The sequence below is a fragment of the Artibeus jamaicensis genome, unplaced genomic scaffold (assembly GCF_021234435.1).
Source record: "Artibeus jamaicensis isolate MK-2021 breed Jamaican fruit bat unplaced genomic scaffold, CSHL_Jam_final contig_3190, whole genome shotgun sequence".
Lineage (NCBI taxonomy): Eukaryota > Metazoa > Chordata > Mammalia > Chiroptera > Phyllostomidae > Artibeus > Artibeus jamaicensis.
Window position 1 is genome coordinate 140135 of NW_026521746.1, and position 22362 is coordinate 162496.

At 36.8% G+C, this 22362-nt stretch overlaps 1 protein-coding gene across 3 annotated transcripts in view; it reads left to right on the plus strand.

Annotated features, from left to right (window-relative positions):
- CCNY (cyclin Y) overlaps positions 1–22362 on the plus strand; it is a 101282-nt gene that overhangs the window by 59127 nt on the left and 19793 nt on the right. For 2 of the 3 annotated variants that reach the window (XM_053663511.1, XM_053663512.1), the window contains exons 4-7: positions 1860–1895; positions 5527–5584; positions 5678–5797; positions 18505–18671. In XM_053663511.1, coding sequence (XP_053519486.1) covers positions 1860–1895; positions 5527–5584; positions 5678–5797; positions 18505–18671 — 381 coding nt within the window. The remainder of the gene's footprint in view (positions 1–1859; positions 1896–5526; positions 5585–5677; positions 5798–18504; positions 18672–22362) is intronic. The other variant, XM_053663513.1, reaches the window with a different exon arrangement.

Genomic DNA, 22362 nt, shown 5'->3' on the forward strand with positions numbered 1-22362 from the left:
CCCAGAGGCAGCATGGTGAATGAAAGGACACAAAACCATACAAATTAGAAATCCTGGCATCTGGTGTCTGAACTTGAATTTTCTCATTTATAAAATAGAATCAGTAACATCTATTTTCCATTGTAGGGCTGGTTCATATATGTGAAAGCACTTTGAAGACCATATTATTATTTTCTAAATTACTGAAGCTTTTTTACCTTACTTAGAATTTTTTTATCAGCTTAAATTTTTTTCAAGATGTTAGGAGAAAGAGAATGTATTATCATTTGCTCATGAACAAATGACATTTAACACTTAACTGAAACTTTTAACTTTTAACACTTAACTGAAATCATTTGAATGAATAGATCTGGAAAGAGAAAGATGGGAGGAATATGTTTTCTTTATATACAGTGAGATTAGCTATTGTCATGTGACGTCAGAGGTAAGCACCTGAGTTCTTGGAATCCAGTAGGTATGCCTAAGTATCCAAGTGGGTGCCCTTGAGGGACAGTGCCTTGGATGGCAGTCTCTGTGTTCTGAGAACCAGAACACAGTCTGATACAGCTAGTTAACTATGTTCTTAAGAGCTTAAAAAATGAATGTTGGCCTCCTCAATAAATTTTAAAGTAAAGCAGAAGTAGTGGAAGGAGCTACTCTCTACAAAAGAGATTTTGTAAAATTGGCCAGTCAACATGAAAATTCTGCCACTTTGATAGGTTATCAGAGAAACTCAAACTGAAAACAGGGGCACCACTTTTTAACCTACATAGTTGGAGAATATTATCAAAACATTTAAGGTGAGTGCTGGTAGGAGTGAGGTGAAATACACACTGGTGGGCAAGTATAGTGGTACAGTTTTTTGCAAGGATATTTGGTGATGTATGTGGGGAGCCTTACAATTATTTAGATTAATTGTAAGACTTTAGATTAATTCCAGTTACATGATGTTCTCTTATGGAAATAATGTAGTCACAGGCTGCACAAATATTTATCTCTGAGGATGTGTATTACACTGTTAATTATAATTGCAAAATATTAGAAACATGCTCAGTAGGAGGAGAATGGTCAATTATTCAACAACTATATGATAGAACATAGCCATTTAAAATTATGTTTTTAAAGAACATTTAATGGTAAGAAAAATGTTAGTGAGGATAAAAGTAGGTTGCAAATCTGTTTGTTTACTCATATAATGTATAGAGTCTGTGTATCTCAAGCTAATAGTCATCTTTGGGCAAAGGATTTTATTTATACTTCCTATATTTTCTAAAATTTTTATCCTATGAATATGATACATTTTATAATCAGAAAGCATTAGAAAACGTCACGGGAAGGAAATGTCTTCATTAAATTAAGATCTTTTAAAAGTATAAAATGAAATTTTAAGGTCATGTAACACATAAGAATAGCACCATTTCAGCAAGCGAGTAAGTAGGCAGATTGCCAGGGGGTTATTGATTTAAGAGGAAAAAATATCAAACCACTGTGGGTGATATTCACATTTTTCTGGTAGTTATAAAGAAACCAGTGATTTTTTAAAAATACTAGATACTGAGTTGGAGGTTTCTAAAGGTGTTTAATTTGTACCACCTGTTTTTTTACACAGTGCCTATATTTTACAAGTGAGGAAAAAGCTTAAGATTTCAGATAGAGAAATTTTTAAACATCACTTGAAGTTTTGGTATTTCTGGAAAAGATTTAATAATTGCTAAGAAGGAGTAGCAGGATAATTTACTTTAAAGAGGACATTTTTTAAAATTTGGCATTCTGAATTAAATGGGACTGTTCAGATGGATCTTTTGACTTACTTAAATTTAAATATTTATGGTCAGACTTGAATATATTTATGAAACATTGAACTGCATTTTATTTTACAGTGTAGCTCTCGCAATATATTATCACATCAAAAACAGGTATGTGGATGATTACTTTTGTATTAAAAACATTACATTTTATGTTTTTTCTGTTATTTTTTTCCTATTATGTTCTAGCTGTTTTGGTCTTCATTATTTTCATAGAATTTCTAAAGTTAGTATAATTTACCAAAACTTCCCAGGTAAGTGCTGAATGGTTTCTGAATCCGAGGAAATCAGATGGGTGTCTATGTTTGAAGCCAGCAAAACAAACAAATCTTCTTGATAATGTTCAACTTCCTCTTTACTCTTTAAACATTGTATCTTTATAAAATATAATTTAAAAAATGTACTATATGCAAGTTTAACTTGAAAAACTAGTGTTTCAATTTTAGTATAGGAAATTTTGGTATAAATTATATTAATGTAGTAGAAACCATCTGTCTGATATGACTCTGAAGATATTCAGTTAACTTAAAAAGTCACTTAAAACAGAGAATCGAAGAAAAATTTAAAATTTTACCATTAATATTTCAACATAAAACATGTGAAAGTACATTCATTTACCAGTCTTTTAATGCAGCATCAAGACTTTAGTTTTGAGCATGGAGCATTGATTAGAGAAAGTACCAGAGTTTCTTTTGTAAACCACACCTGTAATTTATCCTTTTCCATAGTGGGGTTTTTTAAAAAATCAATATCAAGGACACTTAAGACATTTGCACAACAATCAGAGCATGGAATCCTTCAGGTTTTGACCACAACTAATCTACAAATGAATTTATTTTTAGTGATACCCTTTTTTGGGGTCTTTCCAAAGCATCCTTCTTCATTTTTATAAAAACAAAGCTCTTCTTATTGCAGTCTTATTTCATTGATTAAATGACATTTATGCTATATGAATCTAATAACAACTACAACTTGTGTTAACAAAATTGTACCCGGTAAACTTGAAGATCTAATTAGCCTTATTAAGTGACTCATAAATCAGGCAGCAGCCCATCTAGCAACTAGAACATTGCAGGGATTATACAACATGGAAAGTTTTTATAGGCAGAAAAGGGTGGGATTAAGAAGTTAAAAGAGTGGATTATTTCAGGAGGTGACACCAGTCTTTAGGGGAAGCAGATTCCTTCTCTAATGCTCATAGGAAATTCCAGATTGATTGGTTTAAAATTCCACTCCTAGGAGAGGCTGAAATGAAACTAGTTAGGTTAATTAGTTTGGTGATGTGGCTTAGGAAAGTGACTCTATTTGGGCCTTTTTTTTTTGTCTTTATTTTTTTTCTTTTACACTGGTGTGACCCATTGTTGGGAACAAGCCCAACCACCTCATGGTTAGAATGGATTTCAGTGGGTGTTCAGTGTGTTTCACAAAGGGAAAAAGGGAGAGTGGAGATAAGCCAGTGAAGTGTAAACCAGTGCAGTGGAGATTAGAGACAGCGTCTACTGAAAAGTTTTACAGGAAAAGGTAAATGGAAATGTATTGTCTGTAGTGGCTTTTTTTTCTGTATTGTAATTATGATTCATGGTTCTTTATAGTGCTTGAGAATTTTGGATTTAAAAATTTACAAAATGTAGGCTACTGGACTTTTGAACCTTAACCAGAAAAACATCAATGAAAGTACACGTTTTGTTTTGCTGCTTATTTCTATGTAAGCTGTTAAAACTTTTTAAACATTTAAGTCTTAAATTACAATGTAGTACCATTCATGGAACTTAGATGTGTTCTGGGGCCAACCAGTTTTGCATTAGCATCTCTGGGTGATTTCTCAGTTACGGACCCCAGAGTTAATTTATAGCCATAGCTGATAATAAGAGCCAGTTTTATTAAGTGCATACTCTGGCCACCCTGGGCAACAGCTCTTTACATGCATCATCCCATTTTTTTTTAATAGCTTCCTGAGGTGATACTGATATTGTCTGTATTTTACAGATAAAGAAACTGGGACACAGAGCGGTGAAATAACTTGCCTAAGATTACATAGCTAGTTAATTGAGGGATGGGGAATTGAACCCGAACAATATACTGCCAATACTTTTGATCACTCTACTGGCCCAGTGCTGATAAACTGGGCCAAAAGTAAGTGAATGGAAGTGACAAAGTCCAATTGAGCATTTGTAAACAGGTATGACTGATTTACAGAGTATATCCTGAAGGCCTTTTGGGATGAGGTGGCATTGAATGTCTGCAGACTTTCTCCTTGATAAATCACATTTGACAAACCTGTGGAGCTGGTGATGGATCCATTAGCTTGGTAGAGATAGTACTATTCAGCTGAGACACACCACTTTTAATGGAGGTGAAAGGAAAATCCACTTCTCAGAGGAGTCATTTTAGCTTAAATTCTTAATCTTTTTTCATGTCTTGAACCTACATTTTCATTTTTACAATTACTTCTGGTGAATGTTTCTTGAGAGTGCTTGTTGAAAGGCTTTTTAGGGACTCTCATTCATCAGAAAAATTGAACAGGGCTAAACAGCTCAAAGAAATGTGGTGTTGGGCCAGGCTTTGTCTCTCCAAAAGTACCTTGAATATCTTGCAGAGGCAGTTGTGAGGTGAGTAATTAGCTGATTTTTCATAGCCAGGTTTTATAAAAGGAATTATCACCAGGTATACCAAAAGGAGCCAGCTTTATGTTTTCAGACCCTAGTTTCAGGTTCTGCCTGTTTGAACCTGTCTTTTACTGTTGTTTATCTAAATCTTTGCTACATGTGTTCCCTCAGGCTAATGAAAATGAGCATGGGTATGAATGCCCAAAGCTTTGAAAACAAATAGTAATGCAAATCAAGCCTTTCTGTTAATATCTCTCTTTCTCTTTTATTTTTATGTAGACAGTGAATTCATAGAGCAGAAATTGTGATGTTTACCACCATGGCTGTCGGTAAACACCACAATTGGTTGTCCCTAACCACCACCATGGTTAGGGACATGTCTGTCGATTTCTGGTGTTCACAAGCCTAATTGACATTGGAAGCACAGACTATGGAAATGATATACTGTTACCAGGAACAGTGGTTTCCAAATGTGGTTTTTAAAGAAAAATTTTTAGGCAAAACTCAACATTGACCCCATGAAAAGTAGAGCTGTCTATGGTGAGGTGTGGATAGTCCTTGAAAGGCAGCTGCTTGAGGCACTGTGTTACAGTGAAGCCACCGTTTTACCTGGCTCCCGTACCAGCCTGGTAGCAACCAGCCATTCTTTTATAGGTTTACTTGTTATTGAGCTAAGCTTTTCTATGCATCACCTTTGGTTTTTCAATATAAAATCATGGAACTCTTAATTAAATGGTTAAGTTGTGTGTTGTAAGAAGTTCAGATTAATCTCTAGGACACATTCAATGTTCATTTTACTTCATTTTACCCTTGGACTTCTTGTCAACCACAACATACTAATAGTTTAAACTGATCTGTCAGCCTTTGCTCAAGGAACAAGATGTTAAAAGAAATTTAGATTTGGTTTATTTGAAAATTCAGCAGATAAAAATTTATATTTTCACTGAAGTTAATTCATAACCTTTATTTTATGGTCTATTAAAAATTATCTAATACTATACCCAAGTAAAACAAATTATTAGTCACTGCCTTCTCTCTCAAATTACACTTGAATAAAAAAATATGTATTTTTTATTTTGAATGAGACTCATTTTTTCAGAAAGTAAACTCCATTTTCTATTCATTTTCCCTACCAGGGACCCAGATGGAAGGATGCTGTTAGATATTTTTGATGAAAACCTTCATCCTCTTTCGGTAAACTCCTTTTTGTGTTTTGTGATATTGTTTAGTTATTTTGCTTTTGCTTTTATTAGGTGGCCAGCCATCTGAAAATATTTTCTTCCCTAGAAATCCGAAGTGCCACCAGATTATGACAAACACAACCCAGAGCAGAAGCAGATTTACCGGTTTGTTCGGACACTGTTCAGTGCTGCTCAGCTGACGGCTGAATGTGCCATTGTCACTCTGGTGAGTGCCCTCAGGATGACTGCAAGGCATCTTGTAGTTGAGTGGAATGTGCACAGGAACGCCTATCAGGTAGCCTAAGGGCACTACAGTTTCTCCTTTGGAGGTTAGATTATTGATCTTCTAAAAGAGCATGTAAAGTCTTGTTTCACAGTCTCCTCCAAAAGTCAGTTATACAGTCATATTCAAAACAAATAAATGTTGAAACCTTAAATGCAGGTAAGTAACATGGAGCTGAAGTGGGGTAGAGAAGTCTGCCCAGCTTCCCAAAATGCCCAGCTTCCCTGTTGTTGATTCCTACAAAAGTTTTAACCACATTTGTAAGATACGATAAGCACATACATCCTACGTGAATATCTATATAGGAAGGAGTGTATACTGCTACCTTCTCTTTTCTGAGTTTGTATAAGTAATGTGTAAGATATTCAGAGACAATGTGGAGGTAATCTGCACTTTCAAACTTAAGTAAGAGATAAAAATCTATACTGTTTAGATTCTTAAAAGTTTAGTAACTATTTAGGTCAAATATTATTTGGGAAATAGATTTGACAATGGAACCCATTGTCACTGACTTTTTACATTGTGCACAAATCAGATAATGAGTTGTTCTACAGGGGACAGAAAGCCATTCCCTGGGGCTTCTGAGATTATTGTCTAATAGAAAGTAAACAGGTCACTTGAGGACCCTTTGTGTCTCTATCACACTAAGAGTTTTGTGCTCTTCAGCTAATGCAGCAGTAAACCTGTTTGTTTATTCATCCATTGATTCATTTTTTGTTTGTTCATTCCTTCTCTGGTTTAATTTCTTCATAATGGGTGGTAAAACATTCAACAAGTAATCATTAGGCAATTTGAACAATTATAGTCTCTCATATCATAATTAAGAAGTAGACTTATTGCTCAGCTTTGTTATCCCAAAGGATTTCAAGTTCTTACAAAGCAAACAGGGTTGAAATTTTTATGTGGGGAAATTGCATCGAAGAGAAAAGGGTATAAAAATTAGATAAAACCATGGATGAGATTACTACCAAAATTCATGCTCTGAAGAAATTATGTGTTTTGAAGCTACTGCACATGGCATGTGGTGATTTTTTAATCTTTAATTCCTAAGAGAATTCTGACCTAACTGACCTGATCGTACATCAAGCTTAGATTTTTTAGCATATATTTTAGTATGAAGGTCAGATTTTCATTTCTGCAGCTTGCCAAGTTTCTGCAGAGATGTTGAGAGAACACCTGAAGTGCATTCCCCTCTCAAGGGCAGTAGCTCATGTCTTTGGAGTGCTATAAGACTGGTGCATATTTGTCAGTCATTGTAACTACTGAAGTCTTCACCCATCCTATTAGATAAATCAGTAGTTTAGCAGATTAGCTTATGTTGGGGTCTTGTTGGTTACAGCCTAAGGATGAGCAGCTGTGGGGTCCTGAATGGTGGGTAAAGCACTGCAGACTTACTATGTGGCAGCTGTTGCTTATGTTGGCTGAGAGTCAGCCTTGCATGCCCCTAGGCAGAAGGCAGGCAGATGCATGCTGTGAGCCAGACCTTGTATGATAATTCTTCCCTTTTCTTGCATCCTCTAGACTCAGAAACAGCCTTTCAAAACAGGTTCTATTTAGAGTTGACAGAGAGACACTAATCTTGGCTTTTCTCCCATGTATTCTCTTGGCACACTGCCCAGGAGGAGAGCATGGGGATGGGTGGGAGGACAGCAGTTAGCTCTGGCCTTGTTGCTCTCAATGAGACAAGACTGCAGCTTGTCTGTGGTAAGAATGCTTCCAAGACCTTTAAACACTGAGCACCTAGTAAACCCCAAACCGGTATTTCACAGTTTAATTAACTTCATCTTAAAAAAGTAACATAACTTAATATCACTAAATACATTTCTTTAACCTTGCAGGATATGCTAAAAGCTTTTCTCTTGACACTGACATGGGAGGAAATTAAAAAATAAGGATAGGGTAATTGAATTGCACCTTGCTGAGTTTTTATATAAGTTATGATAAGAGCACTTCGTAATGTTTCTAGCAATAGCTGCAGGAAGCTGGAGTAGGATGGAAAGGCATAGTGTCCAGATTCCCCTCTGCACAGCCCATCCTTTGTTTCAGGAGTTACTCGAATTGAGTTATCCTTAAAGCTAAACAGACACCCATTTTAGTTCCATATGGTACTTGGGTGACAAAATATTGCTCACTGTCTTTCTAAGTCAAGGATTTGATTACTATAAGGATGAGAAACTTACACAAAGAGGCCAAGCTGTGAGATGTATTGGAAAGTCCTGAGTCCTAGGTATCTCTTGTCCTCTAGGATAGAAGTACAGTACCTCAAGCTATATAATGAGATCAACAGATTGTTCTCTCCTTCCTATTTTTGGGGGCTTCCTCATCATGCCTCTGCTCCTTCCTGCTGGTCTTCTGCATTAATTTTCAGTTTGGCTTCTGGTTGTTCATGCCAAAGAAATATTGCTAGAGGAAATAGAATTCTTCCACAGCATTTTAGGAAACACATTTCAAGGATACATGCACAGGAGGATTTGAGGTATAGTGGCAAGATTTATTCAAGGGGTGTGCAGAGCATAGATGCCTCTGAAGAGACTACCACACTGCCTCATCCACAACCAGATGGCTCAGCTCCATCTTGCTGCAGGCTTGCACTTGTCCATACAAAGCCCAGGAGGAGGGTCAGGGCTTCTGCCCAGAGCTGCTGTGCTATTTCTGTGGCATTGGCAGCTGAGGCTTCAGTAGTCCAGAACAGTCTCTCTTCCCTTCCAGTCTGCTTTTAACATTGTGCTTCACCTGTGCAGCTGCCACACCTAGGCACACATGGCTGTTAAGGAGAGAGAGTGCCCTCTCCAAGAAAGCATGCCCCCATCAACCTTTGTTAAGGTTTGATTATGTCTCCTTGGGCTTTGGAGAGAGAAGGCTTTCGTTGAAACTAATCACGGTCTTTCCTGGATCTTCCCCAGGGTTATGTGGTGCTTTCTCCTGGCCAGTGATTTTCCCAGGTTTGTACCCTTATCCTATTCCGTCCTTTCCCCACATTTTCCCAGGTTAGACTCCTGCCTTTTATGGTCACTATTTTAACTCCTACTGTGCATGCCTCAGCTGCTGGTGGAGCAGCTGTTCCCTAGGGAGATTGGAAAGCTGACCTTTCCTGTCCACTCAGATGCTCAGATTGTGAAGCTGCCCCTTCCTAGTTAATCCAGGTCGGTGTCTGCCTAATTGTATTTTCTCCCTTCCTTTGTTAATAACTAACTAGTTGCCTACACTAATAGAAGTAGCTGTCCCCCAGCCTTGAATTCTTTATGATTTTTTACTTAAGTCCCAACACTGGCTAATTTTATCTCGTGTTTAGGTTAGATTTTGGAGAGGGGATGAATTTTGATTGGTTCCATCAGTGACTGGCTCAGTTCTTTTGGGATCAGATGTTCACCCTTAATACAATCAGTTGTGGTTCAGAGATGACAGAAGAAAGGGGCCCCAGGCTTTGTTGTGCGCCGTCATATTTCTTATGTAGGCTCCTCTACTCAAACCCTCTTGTGGTTCCCCATCTTCATCAGAGGAAGATGCAAAGAAAGCCCTTATGTAACCCAGGGGCCTCACCAGGATCAGACCTCATTTTCCTCTCAACTCAGCTGCCTCAACTGCCTGCTCTGGTTTTTCTGCTCCAGCCACTATGGTACCCAGACACATAGCTGCCTCAGGACTTTGGCACAAGACGTCCTGATCTCTTTCAAGTTTTCAGTCAGAGTGCATGTCAGTGGGGCCATGGTATTTTAAATTGTAACCTTCCTTCTCCTTCATCATTCCCTTCTTGTCATTTTCTGCTTTGTTTTTCTTGCATGGTACTTACCACCAATTAATATTCTTTAGGTTTTACTCTTTTTTTATATTTCATTTTGTCTGTGAGCTCAGTGATTAGTGATTTTCTATCTTTTTGTGGTTTTTTATTTGTTTACTGCAATATGATCAGCATCAGGAACACATCCTGGTACATAATAAATGTTCAGTAAATATTTGTTAAATGTTCAAAGTAAGCATAGTAATCACTGCCTACTGACTGAATAAAAATGGTGTTGATGTGCCCCACACTTTGAAACATAAGCATTCTGTGGCTATTTGCTATAGTCTTCCCCTTTCCCAGAAGTGGTTTTATAAAACTTTAAATTCATACTTTTTCATTTCACTGCTTGAGTTATTAAAGTGAGTTTTCTGAAGGGAGGGTGGCATAGTCTTTTGCTGTGGGTACATTGCTTAGCCAAGCCTCTGACTGAGTGTTGCTGACAAGATTGCTTCTATCTGAACAACTGTGGTGATGGGTGATAGGAGGGAGAGAGGAAATTAGTGAATGATGGAGTGGAGTCAGGTATAAAGAAAAGGGGAATCAAGAAGAAATGGAGGTGACAAAGTGAGAACTAACCAGACAAGAGGAGATATGCTAGCTTTCCATTAATTATTTATATAGCTGTATTAAAATACAGTTGCCATATCATGGAATCCACTCATTTAACATGAACACTTAAGTGGTTTTTAATATGTGGTGCAACCACCCACAACCTAATTTTTGAATATTTTTATCACTTAGTAAAGATACCCCTTATCCTTTAACAGTTATCACTCTTCATTCCTGATCCCCATGCCAGACATTGGTAACCATTAATTTAGTTTCTGTCTCTGTGGATTTGCCTACTCTGGACATTTCATATAGATGGATGCATATAATATGTGGTCTTTTCTGACTGGCTTCTTTTCACTTACAAAATGTTTTCAAAGTTCATATACATATTAACATGTACAGTATTTTGTGTACTGGTTGATAGACATTTGAGTTTCTACTTTTTACCTGGTGTGGATAATGCTTTTGTGAATATCTGTATACACATTTTTAAGTGTGCATATGCTTGCATTTGTCTTAGTAAACACCTAGGAATGGAATTGCTAGGTCAGATGGTAAGTCTATGTTTAACTTTTTGAGGAATGGCTTGACTGTTTCCCAGTATGGCTGCTCCATTTTACATTTCCATTGGGAATATTACAAGGGCTCCAGTTTCTCTGGTGGGTGGAGAGTGATATCACATTGTAGTTTTAATCTGTAATTCCTTAATGATTAATACACTTATTATGCATTTGTATATCTTCTTTGGAGAAATGTTTATTCACATCCTTTGCTCATTTTTAAATTGGGTTTTCTTTCTATTGTTGAATTCTGAGAGTTCTTTATATGTTCTGGATGCAAGTCTCTTGTCAGATATATGATTCACAAGTATTTTCTCCTAATCTCTGTGTTATCATTTCAGTTTCTTGAGGTTTCATTTGCAACATAGGTTTTCATTTTCAAGAAACATAGAAACATTGTAGATAGATACAAGAAACATTGTACATAGAACAATGATGCCACAGTCCCCTTCCAAGTAGGCATGTTGAGACCTCACCCAGTTTTCCCAGTCACTATCACCTGTCCCATCAATTTTCCAGAATCTCATTGATGGTCTGAAATCTCTTCCCTTTCAAAGGTGGTTTTTAGTTTTTGGAAATGCCAGAAGTTACAGGGTGTCAAATCTGGGCTGTAGGGTGATTTCACTGAGTCACTTGGGTGATTTGATATTTCACCAAAAAATTCTACATGAGATGTGATGTATAAGGAAGCACATTGCTGTTATGAGGCTACCAATCACCAGTTGCCCTAGGCCTTCTGAATCATCTGAAGATTTTTCACAGAGAAATATTAAGTAAGCTTAATGCAAAATTTGATGCAGATTCATTGCTCTACTTGCTCAGTCATTTTGAATGCAATGAGCACCGCCATCTTCTTAGATCTCTCAATCATGTTTATCTTTTCAAATTATCAGTGATACTTTGAAACAATAAATGTCTCTAAAGTATCAGTGATACTTTGAAAAGATACTTTCGACTCACTGATCTGTTGTATCATTTTTAAAAACTCTATTTTATTTATTTCTGGCCTGTTCTTTATTATTTCCTTCCTCCTACTCACTTTAGGCTCTCTTGTTCTTTCTGAAGCTCCTTTAAGTGGAAGATTAGTGTTTATTTGAGCTTTTATTGTTTTTTGAGATACGCCTGTCATGTTATGAATTTCTTAGGATTGCTTTTCCATTGTCCCACAGATTTTGGATTGTCATGTCCTCATTTTCATTTGTTTCAAGGTATCTTTTGATTTCTTTCTTAACCTTGTTGACCCATTCATTATTTAATAACATGTTATTTAGTTTCCATGTCTTTGTGTGTTTTTCAACATTCTTCTTGTGATTGATTTCTAGTTACCTAGCATTGTGATCAGGGAGATGTTTAATATGATTTCAGTCTTCTGAAATTTGTTGAGACTTGTTTTGTGTCCTAACATATTTAATCTAGGAAATGTTCCATGTGCAGTAGAAAAGTATGTATTTGGGGTAAAATTCTCTGAAGATATCAATTAAGTCCATTTGATCTAGTGTGTCATTTAAGGGGCACTGTTTCCTTGTTGAATTTTTTCTCTGGAAGATTATCCATTGAAGTCAGTGTGGTGTTAAAATCCCTGACTATGACTGTATTTCTGTTGCTCTCTCCCTGTATGTCAATGAAGACTTACTTTACTTATATAGGTACTGCTGTGTTGGGTGCATAAATGTTTACTTGGCTTATATTCTATTGCTGGATTGTTCCCTTGATTATTATGTAATGTCATTCTTGGTTTCTTACTATAGCCTTGGTTTTAAGTCTCTTTTGTCAGATATAAGTACTGCTATCCCAGGTTTTTTTCTTTTCCATTTTCATGAAATATCTTTTTCTATCCCTTTACTTTAGTCTGTGTGTATCTTTCAGTCTGAGATGCATCTCTTGAGGGCAGCATATATAAGGGTCTTGTTTTCTTATCCATTTAGCTACCCTGTGTTTCTTGGTTGGATAACTAAAGCCATTTACATTTAAGGTAATTATTGTTAATACATATTTAGTGCCATTTTATTCTTAGACCATTTTCCTCTGTGTTTTTTTTTTTCCTTTCTCTTTTTCTTCTTCTTAAAGCAAGCCCTTTAATGTTTGTTGCAGTACTGATTTGGTGTTAGCAAATTTCTTTGGCTTTTTCTTATCTAGGAAGTTCCTTATTTCTTTTTATTTTAAATGTTAGCCTTGCTGGGTAAAATAGCCTTGTTTGTACGTCATTGCTTTTCATCACCTTAAATATTTCAGGCCACTTCCTTCTATCCTGAAATGTTTGTGTTGAGAACTCAGATGAAAGTCTCATTAGTGCTCCCTTGTAGGTAAGTACTTGCTTTTCCCTTGTGACTTTTAGGATTCTCTCTTTGTCTTTAAGCCTTGTTATTTTAATTATGATATATCTTGGTGTGAACCTTTTTGGGTCCAACTTTTGTGGGACTCTTTGAGCTCCCTAGACTTGTATATCTTTTTCCTTCACAAGAGTAGGGAAGTTTTTGGTCATTATTTTCTTCAAATAGATTCTCAATACCTTGCCCACTCCTTTCTCCTCTAGTATTCCCACGATGAGGATGTTATTATGTTTTATGTTGTCCAAGATGTTTCTTAAAGTTCTCCTCATTTTTTTAAACTCTCTTCTTTTTGCTGCTTTGCCTGGGTGTTTTTTTTTCTATCATGTTTACCAAATCAGTATTCAATCCCCCGCTTCATCTAACCTACTGCATATTCCTTCTAGTGTGTTATCTATTTCAGATATTGCATTCTTTATTTCTAAGTGGTCTTTTCTTATGGTTACTCTGTCTTGTTTCATGCTGTTGAGTATCCTTATGATCATTACTCTAAATTTTCTATCTGATAAATTGTTTGCCTCCATTTCATCTAGTTTTTCCAGAGCATTCTCTTGTTCTTTTATTTGGGGTCTGTTTCTTTGTCACCCATTTTGGCTGCTTTTTAAAATATGTTTTTTAATAATATAACATTATTAACATCTAGAATGTTATATGATATAGTATTGGGTTGGCCAAAAAGTTCATTTAGTTTTTTTTCTTAAAAGACATATATTTCATTTACATCAATAACTTTATTGATTTAGATATTTTGAGCATCTTGGCTCTCTCCTGCTATTGCCTTCTAGTGGGTAGAGGCCAGGGATGCTGCTAAACATCTTCCAATTCATAAGACAGCCCCAGAGCAGAGAATTATTTGGCCAAAATGGCGATAGTACCAAGAAATGTTGCAGAGCTCTTTTAACAGTTTGGTCAGTCACAGCACTTTCTCCATACACTGCACAATTTTTTTTTGCATTTCAGTTACATTCTTTACTTTTCTTGAAATAATAAAATATACCAAAATGTTGTATATCTTCTTCCATTTTCAGTATTAAAATGGCTGCACAAAAATTTACCAGTTTGTTTTCTTTTTTTAACAAAAAATAAATGCAGGCTAATATGACAGGTGTCACCATACAATCTTACAAAATTGTTTCGAATGAAGTTAAAGACAACTAAGTACTGCTAGAGCCATAGTATGGAAAAACCTAAGTGAACTTTTTGGCCAACCCAATATTATAGCATCTATAATGTTATTATTAACATCTTATATTCTTTTGATATATTTGTTACAATTACTAAACTTACAATGATATAATATTAACTAAATTTCATGCTTTATTCATATTTCCTTAGTTTTTACCCATTGTCCCTTTTATTTTCCAGGCTACCCTCTAGGACACCACATGACATTTAGTTGTCCTGTCTCTTTAAGCTCCTCTTGACTGTGAGGGTTTCTCAGACTTTCCTCATTTTAATTATCATGACAGTTTTGAGGACAGCAGGGCTGGTAGTTTGTAGAGTGTCCTTAAGTTGGGATTTCTCTGGTGTTTTCTCATGATTAGACTGGGATTGTGTGTCTTGGGGAGGAAAACCATAGAGTTAAAGTTCTGTTTTCATTATATCCTATTAAAAGTACATACTGTCAACATGACTGAAGCACTTTTAACAGTAACCTTGATCACCTGGCTGAGGTTGTGTTTGTCCAGTTCTTTCACTATAAAGTTACTCTTTTTTTTTTTTTTCACTCTCTATGCCTCACTCTGAAGGAAGTGACTGTTTGCAGCCCCCTTAAGGAATAGGGAGATAGGCTCTATCTCCTAGATGATTTATTGCTTATACCTGTTATGTAAGTATATCAGGAATACCAACCATACCCAGCTGATTGTGTCCCTGAAGATGAAGTGACCTGTGGAATATATTGAGTCTGACCCAGAATACTCCCTTTTTGGATCACTTTAATAGTTTCTAAAGAAGTCAAATGACATCTCTTGAATGATGAGTACAAATATCTCCTTCACATACACAAGAAATCTCTATGTGAAACCTGCTTGCCTCTGTATTTCAGAGACAGAACTTCCATGTAGATGTTCCTTCCTCATTCTGCAGGATGAAGTGTCCCTTAAAGGAAGCACTCAGACCATGCCCTGCCCTGTCACTATGCTAGATATTGGGCAAACAGTGGGCAAAGTGAGATGTGGCCCTCTTTGTCTTCAAAGAGGAAACATATGGTTTACTTGGAGGAGAGACCAAGGCAATTGCGCTATACCCAGACAAACGCAGCAGTGGGGCAAATGGGAAGGTTTCTCAGACTAATGCAGGGGAGTCCAGGCAGACTTGCCCTGTAATGGTTTCCTACTATTTTTCTATAAACTCTTGTGACACTTTATTGGCTATTTTGTTTTGGGGATATGAAATATGTTGATAGCTTCTTCTCATGATTTTAACTTTGTCTTTTAGTGCATACAATGTCCCTCTTCATTCTGAGGAAAAACTGGTATGTGGGATTAGCCATGAGATGTAACAATTGCTTTTTTTCATAGATTGGTGAAAACAGAACAATAACCTTTCTGAGCAAAAGAACCATTATTATACATTTATTTATTCAGCAAATAGTTAAGTGCCAATACCCATGTTGGTAAAGCTCATATTTCAGTGGAAGAGGCTGAAGGTTCTGAACTCCCTCTGCAGACTTCCTTGCATGTTCACCATTGTACCATTGTAAAGACAGTGGTCTGTTACAGACTGCAAAAGAAGCTGTAGGAAGTTTATATTGCTTTAGAGGAAGCATTACTCTTCTACCTGTGGTTTAGAGACCAGGGTAACCAGGGAAGCTCCACCAAGGAGCTGTTAGCTGATGCTATGACTTTTCTTAATCTGCTCAGAATTTTGTTTTCACTGAGGATCATTTCTCCTTCTTCCATCCCTTCTTCCCCTTTTCTCTTAACTCTCCCTCCTCCCTCTAGTTCTGTCCCCCTTAACCCTCATTTCCCCATTCTCCTAAATACTTCACTCCTGCTGCCTCCACTGCCCTACTGTACTCACATACTGCCAGAAGTGACTTTACTTAATTTTATTTTTTATTGTGAAAGAGACCACTCAATTTCCTTCTCAGAAACCCTCTATAACATTGTTAGCCTGATTCAGGCATTCTACCTACCTAGCTTTACCTTGCCATTTCTTCTCCAAACTATTATAAATAAGACTTAAGAGCAGAATGTAGCAGACTATTCCTGCCTCATTTTTTACTGCCTCTTCATCCCTTCTCCAGATGTCTCACAGCTTCGGCCTGGCCCCTTCTTCTCTCTGTCATTCTGCCTCTCTCCCATGTCATCAGATTCATGCCCGTGACTTACTACATTTTTATGTCACAGACTCTCAAATTGCTATCTGAGTAGTGTTTCTCTCATGCTGCAGACCTGCATGTGCACTGCCTGCATGGAACTTTCTGGGACATGTCAGATAGAAGATGTCCACAGCCTGGTCTTCACTTTCACCAGCCTCTTCTTCCTGGTGTTCTTTGTCTAAGAGGGTGTCACCCATCCAGCTGTGTGAGCAAGAAGTCTGGGGTCTCCCAGAGGAACCTATCTCTGGAATATGAATGCTGGTCTCCATTGTCAAATACTGGTCCTTTTTTAGGACTGCTTTTTAATCTTCTGATGCCTCTTCCCATCAGCTGTTCTCCCTTCTAGCTCCTTCTCCCCTCTGCAGCTGGATTGGTCAGTGCCCCCCATTTTGTCTCCAGTGATGAGCGCAGAGCCTGGTATATAGTGCGTGCTTGGTGTTCAGACAGTAAATAAAGTCTTCCAGTTTGACCACACTCTGTCTGTTCTCATCCTGAGGACTTTTTTGTTGTATAATTATTAGTTAGCTTCTAACAGTATCCTGTTCTACTTTCTCATTCATGTCATTTAACAAACTTCTTAAAATCAGTGTGTTAATTACCTCTTTCTCAAGAGCTTCCTAAAGGGCAGCCTCCTCCCCAGAACATTAACAATGTAACAGATGTGTGAATTCTTTCCCTTTTTCAAGTTTTCCCATCCCAGTTATGAACATTGATATTAATTACCTAAAAATAATCTATATTTTAGTTGTATATTGAACATTTTGCTTTCTGCACATGCCTTTTTAGAAGTAGCATATTTTAAGACATTACAGGTGTTATGAACTATGAATAATTTTAACACTATATAGATTTCATTTGTGTTGGAAAAGCAAGTTATTAAAAAAGTATAGATGACTAAATTTGTTTCTTTCTGATGCAGTAGTTCTATTTTGTAAATGGTAAACTATAGAAAAAATAATTTCATGATTGAGGGAAGTATAAAACATACTAATAAACAGGTTTTTCACCAGTGGAAATTTTCAAAGGCATTCTTGTTACCCAACCCAAGTGGTGAGTTTTGTGAGCATTTCTGATGTCTGCCCTCAAACTAAATTGTGCCAGTTTGTAAATCCTATTATATTTGTTTTTATTTTCTATCTTCAGCTGATATGATATCAGTCATATGTAGAACCTAATGAACAAACTGAACTAACAAGCAAAACAGAGACAGACTCAGAGAGTAGGTTGACAGCTCTGGGGAGTTAGGGGTACAGGGATGGAGCAGAAAGGAAAAAAGACTCATGAACATGGACAGCGGTGTGGTGATTGTGGGGAGGAGAGTATAAGGAGGATAAGTGGTAATGGAAAAAATACAATCAAAAAAACAAAAAATGGATTTATCAAATCAAAACCATAGTGAGGTACTCCTTCACACTGAAATAAGTTAGACACAAAAGGAAAAATATTGTATGATTCTGCCTATATAAGGTACCTAGAGTAGTTAAATTCATGGAGACAAAGTAGAATGATGATTACCAGGGGTGTTGTTGTACGGAGTTTCAATTTGGGAAGATGAAAAAGTTAGGGAGATACAGATGGACAGTGATGTTTTCACAGCAATGTGAATACTTAATGTTACAGAACCTTATATTTAAAAATGTTTAAATGGTAAATTTTATATTATATATATTTTACCACAATAGGTTTATTAACATTGTGTATAAATCTACAAGTACTTCAGAGTAAAAAGTTTAATTTAAAAAACTACAGATAAAGATAGGTTTGTTCCTTTCACATTCTTTGTTCTACTTACTGGATTGTTAATTGTTTGTCAAATTTGTATTGCTATCATAGTTGATAGAATGAGGAATTAACCAATGGCTCCTGGAGTTTGTTTCTGCCTTCGAGTCTTTCAAAATCCAGCTACATCCACACACTCTAGTAAAGGAGTGTGCACATTGTACATCAGACTGAGCCTTTGACTTTTTTAAAATAAGTATGATTAGGTAATAAATCCCTGTTTAAAGGTTGGTAGAAAAGAGTTAAACCATTTTAGAATTTCTTCGTGAAGGCTTATGTGTGAGAGAAAATAAGTTACTTAGTTCTGGCATTTTCTTGTCCCCTAGGTATACCTTGAAAGACTTCTAACATATGCAGAGATAGATATCTGTCCAGCTAACTGGAAGCGAATTGTCCTCGGGGCTATCCTGCTGGCTTCCAAGGTGTGGGATGACCAGGCTGTGTGGAATGTGGATTACTGCCAGATCCTGAAAGACATCAGCGTGGAGGATATGTGAGTGTGGGGAGAAGGGTGTTGGAGGAGGGACCGACAGGGTGTAGTAGCTGTTTATGGAGATTATGTCCCTTTTGAATGCCCTTTCTAGTGTAGAATGAATGAGTTTTATTGACTGTCTATTGGGAGCTGATACACAATGAGAGCACAGTTGTAGAATGTTATATGCAAAAACCTGTATTTCTCTTCATCGTGGATCATGAACAGGTACTGACAACACTTTGTTTTGTGAAACTGGTTATAGTCAAACTTGCCTTCACATTCCTTAAGAAGGGGAGGACCAATGCCTTAAGCAGTGTGCAGTAATGGTTTCCATCCCAGTTGTGTCTCAATGCAGACTGATAAAACAGAGTTAATGTCCTGCACCAGTCATTTGTGGACAACAGCTTAACCAAAAAGCAGAAGAGTCTAAAACATGATGTTTCTTTTTAGTTTCAGAGAGATTTTTAATGTTTTGTCATTCTTACATGTTTAGTTGCTTAAAATCGGCATTCTGTCCAGGGGGCCTGTCATGTAATTTCATGGTTAGGGTGGGATACTCTTCCGGCTGTGCTCAAGTACCCACAGCTCAGTGGAGGTGCCATAAATCCTGGGCAGATGGGAGAGTTGTCCATCTTACAACTCTCAGGACAGCTTTAGGATTTCTCAGATGGTTCAGTCCTCCGATTTAGGTGTGGACTGTTAGCAGGAGATCTACAGGCCTAGCCCTGAGATATCTGGGGTCTGGGATGCAGGAAATAGGTTCAGAGCCTCTTAGGAGGAAGGAGATGTTTTGGAAGATAATTAGGATGAACTACTTACAATTGCTTATGGTTAGGCACTTCTGACAGTATTCATGCTAAAATTTGTCTCATTGTTTGTTTGGCTTTCTTGAGGAAGTTTTAGGCTGGAGGAGGTTCCCAGCTGTGTCCCAGTCCACATCTATGTCCCTGGACCCAATAATCCTGGGAATGCAGGATCTTCACAGTGCCTGTGACTTCTATCTTGTGGTGGTGTCACATGGATTTCTCAGCACCCTGGGCACCTGTGCCTTGGTTCTGACTTGCTGGGCACCCCATTTTGTGGCCCTGTGGAGCATACTTGTTTATCATTTGGATCTTTTGTTACAGAACTGATTCCTGCTGCTGACCTATAAAAACTGCTTCCTGTGTCTATAATTTTCTATTATAAAAACTAAGAAAAGTATAAAGAATTTTTGATAGTAATAAAAAGTAAAGTTCTTGATAATATTTCATAGAGAAAACAGCTGTGCAAATAATTGTCATTTAGACCTTAAAGGAGAAGGACATTTGGGTGCAAGATGGAAGAAATACTACATTATTGGGGGGTTATTCTCTCATCAACTGCCTGATACCACCTGGCACCATATATAGTTATTATAGTATTATTCACTATATTCCCTGTGCTGTAATTTACATCTCTGTGACTGTTCTGTACCTATCAATTTGTACTTCTTAATTCCTTCTCCTTTTTCATCCAGCTCTTCAACTCCCCTCTCCTCTGGCATCCACCACTGTGCTTGCTCTCTGTGTCTATGAGTCTGTTTCTGTTTCATTTGTTTGTTTTGTTCTTTAGATTCCATGTAAGGAATCTGACTGGCTTATTTCACTTAGCATAGTACCCTGTAGGTCCATCCATTACTGTCACAAATGGTAAGGTTTTATTCTTTTTTATTGCTGAGTAATATTCCATTGTGTATACAGGGTGTTGCAAAAGTAGATTTACAGTTGTTTGTATGGAAAATAATATAAGAATAAACTATGTTTTCATGTAATCAGAACTGTAAACCTACTTTTGCTCATCCTGTATATACCACAGCTTTTTTATCCACTCGTCTACTGATGGACACCTGGGTTGCTTCCATATCTTGGCTATTGTAAATAATATTGCAGTGAACATAGCAGTGCATATATTCTTTTGAATTAGTATTTTGGGTTTTCTTGGATATGCACCCAGAAGTGGAATTGTATCCCCAGCTGTCTTAATTCCAGTGAACATTAAACAGTAGTTACAGAGAACAGTAGAAGTGCCATGTACTCATTCCTAGGCTCTCCATGGAGTTGTTTTGAATAAATGCTTGAAATGGTCTTTTTTAAAATTGCCCCTCTTTAAATAAAAAGTGGGAGGGTAAAAATAATAGGTAATTTGGAATTCCAGATACTTAGGTTCCATTCATTGAAGGTTGATATGTTTGTTTTTTGAGAGAGAGAAACAGAAAAACATTGATTTGTTTTCCATTTATTGATGCATTCATTGATTGATTCTCATATGTGCCCTGACCAGCGACTGAACCCGCAACCTTGGCATATCAGGATGATGCTGTAACCAACTTAGCTCCCCAGCCAGGGCTTCATTGAAGATTTAAATTACCAAATTGGGAAAAGCCAAACACTTGCCAAGAATATTTATGATAGTAATAATAACATAGTAATTATGATCATCATGATATTAATGGCATCTTTTCTTTATTGAATAGTTTCTAGTCCCAGAGGAACAATTTTGTGGTAATTAATTTTTCACAGTTACCCATGAGGTACCCACTCATCCACGTTTTCACATTCTGCAGTTTCAGTTACCTGCGGTCATCCAAGGTCTGAAAATATTAAATGGAAATTCCATAAGTAAACAAATTTTAAATTGTGGGTCATTCTGAAAACTCAAGTCTTCCTGCTTTATCCCACCTGGGACATGAATTATCCCTTTGTCTAGTGTACCCATGCTAGAGATGTACCTTGCCCATTAATCACTTATTAACCATCTTGTTACCAGATAGGTTATCAGAGAAAGACCACATTCACATAAATTTTATTACACTATGTTGTTGTAATTATTCTATTTTTATTAGTTACTATAGTTCCTCCTTACTTACAGGGTATGTGTTCTCAGACCCCTATGGATACCTGAAACCTGAGATAGTACTGAACCCATATAGTGTATGTTTTTCCTATACTGTATATACATGCCTATAATACAGTTTAATGAGGTACAATAAGATTAACAATAATAATTATTATTATTCACATGTTACAGGTAAAAATGGAGCACTGAGAAGTTCTTTCAGTTGGCTAATAACTAAGTCAGGATTTATGATTTTTTAAAATTCTTATATTCCTTATATTGTATTATTTTCCATACAAATAACTGTAAACCTACATTTTCCCTATCCTGTACATTGTTTATAAATTATGGCTCAGTAAAAAATAGCATAAAGACTGAAACAAATATGAAAGTATATGTAATCACAATATATGTAATGGACTGGAATTTAAAAACATTTGTCAGACTATGCTGAGCACAATTCTTTTTTTATCCCTTTTTAATTTTTATTTTATTATTTTTTTACTGTTCAAGCACAGTTGTCTCCATTTGCTCCCCACCACTCCCTAACCCCAGCTATCCCCACCTCTCACCCTCAATCCTACCCCCCTTTGGTTTTGTCCATGTGTCCTTTGTAGATGTTCCTGAATACCCTTACCCTTCCCCCACCCCATTATTCCCTCCCACCTCCCCTCTGGTTACTGTCAGTTTGTTCTTAATTTCAGTGTCTCTGGTTGTATTTTGCTTTCTTGTTTTCTTGATTAGGTTATACTTATAGGTGAGATCATATGGTATTTGTCTTTAACCACCTGGCTTATTTCATTTAGCATAATGCTCTCCAATTCCATCCATGCTGTCGCAAAGGATAGGAGCT